General features: G+C 37.5%; 1 protein-coding gene across 3 annotated transcripts in view; it reads left to right on the forward strand.

Moving 5' to 3' along the window:
* The window catches only part of HMCN1 (hemicentin 1), a 492,489-nt gene that overhangs the window by 401,577 nt on the left and 78,587 nt on the right, over nt 1-12,325 (forward strand). For all 3 annotated transcript variants that reach the window (XM_021102638.1, XM_021102639.1, XM_021102640.1), the window contains 9 exons: nt 142-286; nt 942-1,069; nt 1,376-1,532; nt 3,063-3,184; nt 3,379-3,543; nt 5,168-5,275; nt 5,950-6,087; nt 6,212-6,346; nt 10,126-10,395. In XM_021102638.1, the coding sequence (XP_020958297.1) occupies nt 142-286; nt 942-1,069; nt 1,376-1,532; nt 3,063-3,184; nt 3,379-3,543; nt 5,168-5,275; nt 5,950-6,087; nt 6,212-6,346; nt 10,126-10,395 (1,368 nt within the window). The remainder of the gene's footprint in view (nt 1-141; nt 287-941; nt 1,070-1,375; nt 1,533-3,062; nt 3,185-3,378; nt 3,544-5,167; nt 5,276-5,949; nt 6,088-6,211; nt 6,347-10,125; nt 10,396-12,325) is intronic.

The raw sequence follows: 12,325 nt of genomic DNA on the forward strand, positions 1-12,325 counted from the left end.
GGAATTAAACCTCAGGTTTATTTATAGTAGCCTGCATCAGCTGTAGGTAAAACCATACATTTGACTCAAACCTCACCTTGGAGTCTTAATTCAGACTATGTCATTGACATAAATGAAGTTTTCCACATGCATCTCTTGTAGTTCCTCCAAACATAAAGAGTGGCCCCCAGAGTCTTGTCATTCACTTAAATAAGTCAACTGTATTGGAATGCTTTGCGGAAGGTGTGCCAACCCCAAGAATAACATGGAGAAAGGATGGAGCTGTTCTGTCTGGGAATCACGCAAGGTAACAATTCTGGAGAAGGATGAAGACGACTATAAGAACTGGAATAGTGGTTTTTAAATCATTGATCCAACTCATTCTTTGGGTCTTGTCATTCTAAAAGGAGGCACTTCATCTTAATATGAGAATTAAAATAGGAGTTCCCTTTGTAGCTCAGAGGTTAACAAACCCGACTAAGATCGACTAAGATCCATGAGGATGCAGGTTTGATCCCTGGCCTCCCTCAGTGGGTTAAGGATCCGGCATTTCTGTGAGCTGTGGTGTAGGTCGCAGACATGGCTCGGATCCTGAGTTGCTGTGGCTCTGGTGTAGGCCAGCAGCTGTGCTCTGATTTGACCCCTAGCCTGGGAACTTCCATTCGCCACAAGTAAAGCCCTAAAAAAAAAAAAAAAAAGGAATCAAAATAAAGTGCTTAAAAAGCATAATTCCTAAGGCTTATGTCCAAGATATAATGATGATAATCTAGCCAAGATCACAAGCCCATCTGCTGTGCACCTTTGGAGAATATCCCTTTTTTCCACCAATGCTGTTATAAATTTCTGAAGCAGGAAAAAAGACTGAAAATGGGTTTAACTGAGTCGTTTAAAGTGCTCTCAGTCAAAATGCGCCTCCTCAGAAAGGCTGATTCAGAGGACTTCACTTGTGATCTTTCTTATAGATATTCCATCCTGGAAAATGGATTCCTTCATATCCAGTCTGCACACGTGACCGATAGTGGGCGATATTTGTGTATGGCTACCAACGCTGCTGGAACAGATCGCAGGCGAATAGACTTACAGGTCCATGGTAAATATACTTATTGTGAAAAATGTCCAGAATTTTTGGTCAAATGTTCTCTGGTAGCCTAAACCAGTGAGGTCCCAACGTATGGACCTTCCTATCCAGTGGTATTTAGATGTATGACGCTATATTAAGAATAGTCAAGACTCACTATGAGTAGGATCATCACAGCCCTATGTAACTTCATGGAACCCTATTGTATGCATAACAATAGGCAAATTACCAAGGATTAATTTCAGTTTGGCACAGATGCTTCAAATAGCATGTTATTTGCTGAATATGTTTCTGTCTTACTTGGCGACTTCATTTTAGTTCCTCCATCTATTGCTCTGGGTCCTACCAACATAACTGTAACAGTAAATGTTCAAACTACTCTGGCTTGTGAGGCTTCTGGGATCCCAAAACCATCCATCAGCTGGAGAAAAAACGGGCATCTTCTTAATGTGGATCAAAATCAGAACTCATACAGGTAAGGAGTAATTTAACTGGGAAATCCCACCCACTATTGAGAAGCATACTTTTTAAAAGAATTAACATTTTAACTCTATCCATGGGAATAGCAAATCTATAAAGTATGAAGAATTAGCTAGCATCTACGGAGCATGTTATTTTTTTAATAGAGAATTCATTTTTCAATCTAAAATCTTTTTTCTGATTATAAGTACAACTTGTCTATCAGCAAGCCCTGTGGATGACTGTCAGTGAGCTCTATAGGATGAGATTTCCATTCTGCTTTTTTTTTTTTTTTTTAAGCACCTTTTGGAATTTTATAAAGGCAAAAGATAAAAATATAATTTGGTATAAAAGAAAAGCTATTCTGTAAAAATAGCAAGTTTAATTGCAGAATAAAAATCAAATTGTATACCTTGGAATAGAACGTAGGTATTTGGCGATGTGTGTAGCGAGGAAGAATAGCATTTCTCCAAATTTTTGTAGTCTTCTGGCTTTATTACCATTGCCCTTATTACAACATTATTTTTTAAGGCTATCCTTTAAAAGCTAGGAATTTTTGATGCTTTAGATGAGAGTCATTATCTTGTATCTCAAGGTAATAGGTATCTTGTCAAAAGATTTGCCATTTTACTAACAACAAATATTTTCATAGACCAAACTTGATAAAAAAAAATCAATTCTGATACATGAGTAAATAAGAAACTAGGAGTGTTTCACTTTAAATTTTACTGCTTCTCTCTCTTTCTCACCCTTTTAATCTTTTACCATTGGGCATTTAGTGACTTGAAAGTATCCACTATGTGGGAAATGCAAGATGCCCTTGAATAAAAAAGCAGGTCAAATATGTTCCCATTATATCGAATCATTTCTATTCTATTGGTGAACAGTTTGAAGTAAGAAAACAGATATTCTTATTTAGTTTTACTTTAAATAATATATATGTATTTTTTAACCTTCTAAATATTTGAAGTGATCCAGACCACTTTAGTTTTGAGTTGATTCAAGAAAAGACTCGTTAGTCTATGTACCATGCATGGCCGAGGTATCCAACCCATAAAAGGAGACATGTGATGTAGAGAAAGGTACAAGAACAGACCTGTACTTACCCATCTATTGATAGAAATAATCAAATACCAATCTGCAAAGTTATTGTGAAATTTAGAGATCATTTATGTGACGCATTTGAGATGGTGCCAGTAATGTTGTTCAATGCTTAATAAGCAACGACTGCTATCAGTGTGCTCATTTCACGGTATTTCACCTGGGAGAGCATGGCTGATGATGCTGTAAGCATTCAGAATATGCAAGCTTCCCTCTTAAGACGATCATTCCACACCACTGCCTCCTGCCACTGTCAAGGTTGAGGCCCTTTTCACTCATTGCCGTATAAGCTTAAAGTCTGATACATAAAATGATGCTCATTTTAACATGAGGAAAGTATGCCATTTCCCTCAATTCACAGCATGGTACCACGTTGAGCCGACTGGAAACATTTATGAGAAGTGATGTATAGCAGCACCTCATTGCTTTGAAATCTCTCTTCTAGGCTCCTTTCATCAGGTTCACTAGTAATTATTTCCCCTTCTGTGGATGACACTGCAACCTATGAGTGCACTGTGACAAATGATGCTGGAGAGGATAAGAGAACTGTGGATCTCACTGTCCAAGGTAGAACGGGCTTATCATGTAGTCTGAAATTTTTATAATGATAGCATTTCATCACTCCACTGCTTCACAAGTGGGCTTCCTTTTCCACTTACCAAACATTCATTTTCAGTATGGAAGGAGAACGATGTACAATAAAGCTTTGGAAATCTATAGCTTGGAAGCACGTGGTTTCCTTTTTGTTCGTTTTGTTTTAGTTCCACCTTCCATAGCCGATGAGCCGACAGACCTCCTCGTAACAAAACACGCCCCCACAGTGATTACCTGCACTGCTTCCGGAGTTCCATTTCCCACCATTCAGTGGACGAAAAACGGTGTAAGACTACTTCCCAGAGGAGAGGGCTACAGAATTCTGTCCTCAGGTAAGACCAAGCTCAGTGGCCACACAGCTCTTGATTGTGTATTGTGTACACAGTTATGAATGGATGGCCTCACTTGGACCTTCTTGAACCAAATAAAATAATAAAACACATCTGCATTCCTAGGCTTGGACCTCTGGGAGGAAAAACGCATTTAGAGTGGGGAAGAGAATTAGGGAAAGGGATAGAAAAAAAAAAGTCTAGGGAAAAAAAATAATAATATCTAGGACTAATCTGACTATATTAAGCATGACCTCTGGGATTTTATGTGCATATTTACTAACTTAAATTTACGGGTTGCCTTTGAGTGAACCATGATTCTTTTATGGAACAAATAGAATGTCCGTTTATTTAACAAACATTTAGTACCTAAAATAGGCTGTATACTCCACTTCGTTTCTGTGGATATAAAACTAAGGGTTCTTGCTTTCAAGGTTTCTATAATTTAGCCAGTAAGCCTGGGTGGTAAGTGCATGATATGGATAATTTGTGAGGGTAGTAGTAAGTAACTATCATTTATAAAATTTAAGTATTGAAAACTTTATAGTATTAAAAAGAAAAAATAATTCAACTGAAGGGAAACATTGGTGATTTCACATTTGTGTTTCTGAAAATTCATCCTATGTTGGGGAGATTTACTGGAGAAAAACTAACGTATCCACTAATACACTAAATATCCTGGGGCTTTCTGAGTGTGTGCATGTTATTCTAAGAGGATTTGCTTGTTTCTTCAGTAGAAGGGAAATAATGCAAGATTTGATCTCAGGATGGAACTTGGCTTTCAAAGCAAAGTGTTTTAGCGATCTCAGAAATCTGCGTAGATTGGTAGCAAGTAAAATTATAAAATTAAATTAATTGCTCTTCAGTACAAAATAATATGCTAAGAAAGAAGTTTAGAATTTCTCAAAATATTGGAGTTACCATATGACCCAGCAACTACACTCCTAGGGATCTACTCAGAGAAATGAAAATGTATGTCCACACAGAGATTGTCTGTAAATGTTCAGGCAGCATTATTCTCAACAGCCAAAAACTAGAAACAACCTAAATGGCCATCAACTGGTGACTGGATAAACAAGATGTAGGTCATTCATACAATGGAGTTCTATTTAGCAATAAAAATGGAAAGAAAATATTGATACATGCTGTAACAGATGAAACTCAAAAACTATGCTAACAGTAGAAATCAGACACGAATCCTATCTATATGAAAGGCTCAGAAAGGCAGATATGTAGAGACAGAACATAGATTGATGATTGCCTAGGACTGGGACTGGGAGAGAGGAGGAACTAGAAATGGGATGATTTTCTTTTTAGCATAATAGAAACATTCTAATTAAGTTGTATCGATAGCCACACAACTCTGTAAATAGACTAAAAATCAGTGAAGTGTACTTTTAAACTGGCGAAGTGTATGGTCTGTACATTCTGCCTAAATAAAGCTGCTAATAGTGATTTCTTAAAAAAAAAAAAAAAGTGCCGGGCTAGTCATTTCAGGGGGTACAACTATGAGTACAAGCCAAGCGCCACTGTTTAAGAGGGACAGAAACACAAAAATCAGAGGGACGTTGTTTATCAAACCAGAAAAACAGAGATGCACTATGCATGAAACTTTTTTCCTTTTTAGGAGCAATTGAAATATTTGCCACTCAATTAAACCACGCTGGAAGGTATTCTTGTGTCGCCAGAAATGCAGCTGGTTTTGCACATCGACATGTGACCCTCCATGTCCAGGGTATGGAAGGTTATTTATTCATTCATTAAAATCTTGCTTTTTTTTTTTTTTTAATTTCATGTTTATACTTGAAACATGGTACTGTCTAGAGTCATAAACCACAGTAATATTTTGGGGATATGAAAGCCTCCTAAATAATCTTCAGTAGACTGAAGAAAATGTACAGAAGACAAACCATACAAAATCTCCAAATTATTATTTTTCTTGAATTTTTATGATCCGTTTCTTATCTTCCTCTTTTTTTTTTAGGGCCACACCCACAGTATATGGAGGTCCCAGGCTGGGGGTCTAATTGGAGCTACAGCTGCCAGCCTACACCATAGTCACAGCAACGCCAGATCTGAGCCATGTCTGCAGCCTACCCCGTGGCAACACTGGATGCTTAACCCACTGAGCAAGGTCAGGGATCAAACCCGCAACCTCATGGCTCCTAGTCGGATTCACTTCTGCTGCGCCACGGCGAGAACTCCTGATCTTCCTCTTCTTATGGAGTTCTTCTAGTGGAAACCGGGCTATCGTAACAAGACTTAAAAATGTCGTATGGTCGATACTCACTTTTCCCCAGGACAATGAAATCATTAATATTTTGGAATTACGAATTTGGGCATGGCCACTATAGACATTTATGCCACTAACTAGTGACCTTCCTTGTTTCTGTTGATTGGTTCTTCTAGAGCCTCCAGTCATTCAGCCTCAGCCCAGTGAACTCGAGGTCATTCTAAATAATCCCATTTTATTACCATGTGAAGCAACAGGGACACCCAGTCCTTTCATCACTTGGCAAAAAGAAGGCATCAATGTCATCACATCAGGTAACCTGCTATTGTTTCTATCGAGAAAATTATGGCAAGTCGGTTTTATAATTCAGAAGTCAGTATGATGTTTTTTAATGAAAATAAAAATTCTTTTCACTCTGCTTTCGTAACTATGATGTAGGTAGAAGCCATGCAGTTCTTCCTCATGGTGGCTTGCAGATCTCCAGAGCTATCCGAGAGGATGCTGGTACTTACATGTGTGTGGCTCAGAATCCAGCTGGTACAGCCTTGGGCAAGATCAAGTTAAATGTCCAAGGTACCTAAATAATAAATCTCTATGTCTTCATTGCGAAGATGCTTGTAAATCTTCAAGCATCTGTCTTCTTTGACAATGTATGTCAAAATTCACGTATCTAAAATAATGATGCCACTATAGTTCTTAACATTTTTTGTTTACATCATCCTATTTATTTTTCTATTACTGTTACCAAGGGGCAATAATGTGGGCTTGGGTGGTTTTGGCATTATTTGTATAAGAAAAGCCATATCTCGTGACAGTTTGAATTTGTATTCTCATTGTAGCACCTATTCCAGGTGATTTTCAAAACCATCCTTTCCATAATACTGCTTTGAATGCATTATGATTGCTGTATCCACTTAAAAAACAAATCATAAATTTTTAAGTTTTAAGAAATCAAGTAAAATATACATTCTTTTTTTTCCCATTATCATGCTCCATCCAGTAGGGAAAAAAATGTATTGGGGAAATAACAATAAAAAAATTAAAAAAAAAAAGAAATCAAAAGTCATGAAATAAAATCATAAGTGCAGTTAAACCAACTTCTGGCCACTATAGACATTTATGCCACTGACTAGTGACCTTCCTTGTTTCTAAATATTCTAAAGACAGAGTGGAATTTTTTCACATTTAGCTAATGTTTTATTGATATAATGTTCCTATCTTGTTGCATTGCTTCTGTAAATGAAGATGTGACCCAGAGATAGGTTCTGAGCTACTGAATTGGCCAATTTGAATTTCTTTTCAGTATGATTTTTCCTATGGTGAATCAATAGCTATAGCAAAGCTCACTTACTTGCAGATTGTAAATCTAATTTCTTCGTATTTTTCAACACTTTTTTGACAAATATTTATTAGGCTAATAAGTGGAAATAGAACAGTACAAACATAATCATTTCCTTATGGTATGAAGGAAAAAAACTAAACTACCAAATAAATGAAATAATGGTAAATTCTGACACGTGCTATGCAGAGAGGAAACAAAAGGCTGAGATGGAGAATAATGGTGGGGGGGACCACTTCACTCCTGTGATTAAAGAAGGCTTCTCTGAGGGGGTACCCCTGGAGCTGAGAGCTGAATAATAAACTAGGATAAGCCATGTAAAGGTGGCAGAGCATCCAAGGGGAGAGAAAGCAGAATGTGCAATGGCCCCAAGGCAGGAAAGGGTAAGAAAAGAAGCATGCCAGTGCAGCTGACAGTGGGGAGCATGAAAAGGCTGGCAGGTCAGAAAAGAAGGCAGGGCCAGTGTATAGAGCACTGAAGGACCAGGAAAGGTTTAGGATTTGCTTCTCTGTGCAGTGTTGAAGCCTTTGAAGAATTTAACCCAGACTCTTCTTTGGCTTTTGGAAGATCTCTTTTGCTGGTATGTAGATAATGATTTCGAGAAAGCCCAAGACTAGAGCTGGAAGAACTGTTAAGGGGCTATAGGTATCATACTACATGGCCTGGCTGAGAGTGGGAGTGGACATGCAAATCGCAGGGGTAAATGAAAAAAGTGGTGGATTTGATAATTTTTTGGATATATAATTGCCAAGATTGATGATGAATCAGATCAGGAGTTTAGGAAAGGAAGAGTTCATGATGTTTCCTGGGCTTTGGGTTTCAGCCGAATGAGTGGCAATAGTGCTGCGGGGGAATGCGAGGGGACGAATTGGTTTTGGAGGACAGAAGATGTGATCCCTATTTAGTCATGTGAGACGTGGCAAACTGGTAGAAATTTTCATGGAGATGTCAAAAAGAGTTGAATATTTATGACTTCAGAGCTCAAGGGAGAAGTATAGTCTAAGCTCCAAATTGGGAAGGAATCAGTGTATTTCAGTCCACAAGATTGGATGAGAGTGTGGACAGAAAAAAGCCCTAAAGTCAATTCCCCAGGACTCTGCATTGTTTAGATGTCTGAGAAAAGAGAGAACGCTGGAAAAGAATATGAAGGACAGGGCGGAGATGACAGATGAAAACTAGATGGAGGCTAGAAGAGGTCAGTGTTTCAAGAAGGAGTAGACAGGTTTTTTTGAATACAAGTTAGAGGTCAGTTAGGATGATGCCCAAGAAATATTAATCGATTTTTGCAACAAAGAGATCATGGAAAAGAATTCCTTCACTAATTGATTAAAATTATTGATATGAGCAATTATGGGGCAAAGAAAACAGATGAAACAACTAATAGCATTTTAATATCCCAAAAGCAACCAGAGATAATTGCATGCTCTAAACGCATAGGAAATTCTGAATAAACTCCCTTCGTTTAGATACAGTATATAATAGCAAGCCCAAAAACCACCAGATAATTTTGGTTGATGTAAATCATTTTAACATGGTTATTCATATTTTTTCACAATTTGTTGACTTTATTTTACTCATTACTGTTCATGTACCCTAAAACTTGACCTCTGCATGGGTGACCATTATCTATAGCCTCCTCTGGAGGCACAGCAGATAGGTTCAGGTCTCTGGGATTTGCTATGCTCAGGGCACCACTTAGATCAGTAGAGTTCTCATAAACCCCTTGTTTCTTACACCATGTGTTAACAGTGAATATTGTTGATGGGTGGTAGCTATTTCAGAGGATAATTTTTTGGCCTGCATATGCCTAGAGTAGGTATTTTTACTGTCTCTGTCTTCTGCATCTTGTCACTGACTCTGGACTGGCATTGACTGACATTGGGGCTGGGTATCATCCTCACCTCGCTTTCTCCTGTGTTTGTGGCTGGTTGTTGCTCATTTGTGTTTGATTGTTCTCTCATAATTATTAAATGTGTCTTTAAAGTTCAGTGGAATATCCAGGCCAATACCTGGGGAGTAATCAATCTATTGTAAACCCTAGGAAGAGAAATCCTTATCATAAGCCCTTCCACAGTTTTCTGAAGACCTGAGTTCTGTCTATGCACAGTCAGCCCTTGACCACCATGGGTTTGAACCACGCAAGTCCACTTAGACGTGGGGTTTTTTCCAGTAGTAAACACTACAGTACTACATGATCCAAAGTGGGTTGAATCTGAAGATGCAAAACCACAGGTACAGAGGAGCCAAAGATGCAGAGGGCCAAGTATAAGTTATATTCAGATTTTCTTTAGCACAGAATTTATCTAACCCTGGCATTGTTCCAGAGTTAACTGTAATTCTTTTCTGTATTCCAATTATTTATGTATTTATTTTTGCTTTTTTTTTTTGCCACAGCTGCGGCATATGGAAGTTCCCAGGCCAGGGGTCCAATTGAAGCTGCAACTGCCAGCTACACCACAGCCACAGCAATTCCAGATCCTTAACCCACTGAGCGAGGCCAGGGATTGAACCTGCATCCTCATGGATACTAGTCAGGTTCATTACCGCTGAGCCACAACGGGAACTCCCTTATTTCTTTATTCATTCAAATAATACTGTGTTACATATGGCTACTTTATATGAGCTCATAAGCACTGTAGGAAATGCATGAATTAAAAGGGTATCTGAGCACTTGAATAATTTCCAAATTTGGAAGGGGATCTGTTTTGAAAGTTTAAATAGCTGAAGTGAATTACATAATACATGTATATAAAGAAAATATCTTTATCAGCATTGTCGAAGTTTTCTAAATATGCAGTCACTCATGAGTACATATTAATATCCATATTTTAAATTGATTATCATTTATATCAATGATATAGAAAATACTTTCCCACAGTGGGTTCAATGATGATATGGTAAAGTCAGGGCTTTGTTTCTTCTCAGTATGACTTCACTTTGCTAATATAATGCTATAGTGTGCAGCTGGTACATTCATGCTTTTGAGATGAAGATTAAACATTGTATCTTTTAGTTCCTCCAATCATTAGCCCCCATCCAAAGGAATATATCATTGCTGTGGATAAGCCCATCACGCTACCATGTGAGGCAGATGGCCTCCCACCACCGGACATTATGTGGCATAAAGATGGGCATGCAGTTATGGAATCAGTCCGCCAGCGCATCCTGAGCTCCGGTGCTCTGCAGATAGCATTTGCTCAGCCTGGTGATGCTGGCCAGTACACATGCATGGCAGCTAATGTGGCAGGATCAAGCAGCACAAGCACCAAGCTCATTGTCCATGGTAGGTTGTTTAGCATAAATTATTTCAATGTGCTACATTATTACCGCGGCAGAGAGAAAAGACCACCAGGAAAAAAATAGAGTGGAAATCAAAAGTACGTAAGAGTAATCCAAAGTGGTGTGTGTGTGTGTAGGTACACTTGCCCTTCACCTGTGTTATTGGTAGGCTGTGTATGTATGTGTGTGAGTAAGATTTTATTAATAAAGCCAGCATAATTAATGTGTTGCTAATAATCCCCTCATATTGTAATTACTGCAACCTACAATTCAGCTTATGAGGAGTCCACTTGTGTTTTGTGACTCTCTGCTTTACTTCTCAAGTTGCAAGTCACTGTAGCCAAAAACTAATCACCATATGATCTACATTATGAATATAACGTGAACCTAATGAGAACTGAAATCTATTTGATTCATTATCTTAAAGCGGCAAAATATTTACAGCTGTATCTTTACAACAGAAAAAATTCCTTTTTTCTTTTTATGAAGGTAACTAACACAATACCTAAAGATTAACACTGAAATATTTTAGTTGTTAATGTTAACGTATATTTTTAAGACCAAAGTTAGAATACTTATTAATATTAGTGGCAAGAAACAATAAGTATACTGTTTCCCTCTAGTGTTTTCAGAGGTAACTCATGTTTTAATGACAAGTTTATACTTTTGCTTTTTAAAAGTAATTATTGAAAGCTATTTCTTTTTCATTTTTCAGGGGTATTTTAATTTTCCACAATGTCATAGTTAAAGTGATAATTAATTTCAAATGGAAACATTTTTATTGAATAAATAAACAATTTAGCCAAAATTTAGAATCACTCTTTATGAGTTTTCTGAATTATTTCCGTGATTTATACCTGCTTTCAGTTAATATAATCAATTAATTTATACAGATGAGTCCTTTAGCTTCAAAGACACCTTCCTTCAAGTATTTGTAGAAAATTTACCAAAATTGACCGTATACTAAACAACAAAGAAATCGTTAATAAGATTTTAAAATAAGGCCAAAATTCCTCCCCAGTATGCAATAAAGTTATAAATGTGTAATGAACTTTTAATGCCAAAACCCCAACTCCAGGCAAATTTAAAAATACCATTTTTGGAGTTCCTGTCATGGCTCAGTTTTTAACAAATCTGACCAGGAACCATGAGGTTGTGGGTTCGATCCCTGGCCTTGCTCAGTGGGTTAAGAATCGGCATTGCCATGAGTTGTGGTGTTGGTTGCAAATGCGGCCCAGATCCCACGTTGCTGTGGCTCTGGCGTAGGCCGGTGGCTACAGCTCCAATTAGACCCCTAGCCTGGTAACCTCCATATGCCATGGGTGCAGCCCTAGAAAGGAAAAAAAAAAAAAAAAAAAAAATTAGTTAACAGGTCACAGATTACAGTTTTACTTTCAGATCATTTAGAAAATAATAAAAATAAGGACACCACCTATCAATGAATGACGTATGGCCAAAACTAAAATCAACTGTAAAGTCACAGCCTTAAATTTTTCATTTTCATTTTCATTCCTAATATTTTTTAACCCTTCATTTCTAAGTAATAAGTATCTTGGTTCCATATCCACTAAGGTATTTCTTCATACCCTGAAGTATTCAATTGATCTTTCCATATGGCCTGTATTCCAGTTCAAAAAAATATGAGGCACAGGGGGTGTTTGCACAGAATTATGAGATCACTAAAAAAATTTCCTCCATAACAGTATAAAACCTGAATTAAGTATCTTACCCAGTTTTACTTTCCTTTGTTGTAACATATGAAATACTGCAATAAGTACCTTTTTCTTACACTTTGTGATATTTAACACGCGGTGAGTATTGTACAGTGTTTTGAACTAGTTGGCTTTTATTAGTTTGTCCTCACAATATGTCTGTGTGTAAAAATCCAGCAGTTATACACCTATAGAGATGTTTTTGGTTTTCATGTCTCTTGT

This window comes from Sus scrofa, chromosome 9 (genome assembly GCF_000003025.6).
Source record: "Sus scrofa isolate TJ Tabasco breed Duroc chromosome 9, Sscrofa11.1, whole genome shotgun sequence".
NCBI lineage: Eukaryota > Metazoa > Chordata > Mammalia > Artiodactyla > Suidae > Sus > Sus scrofa.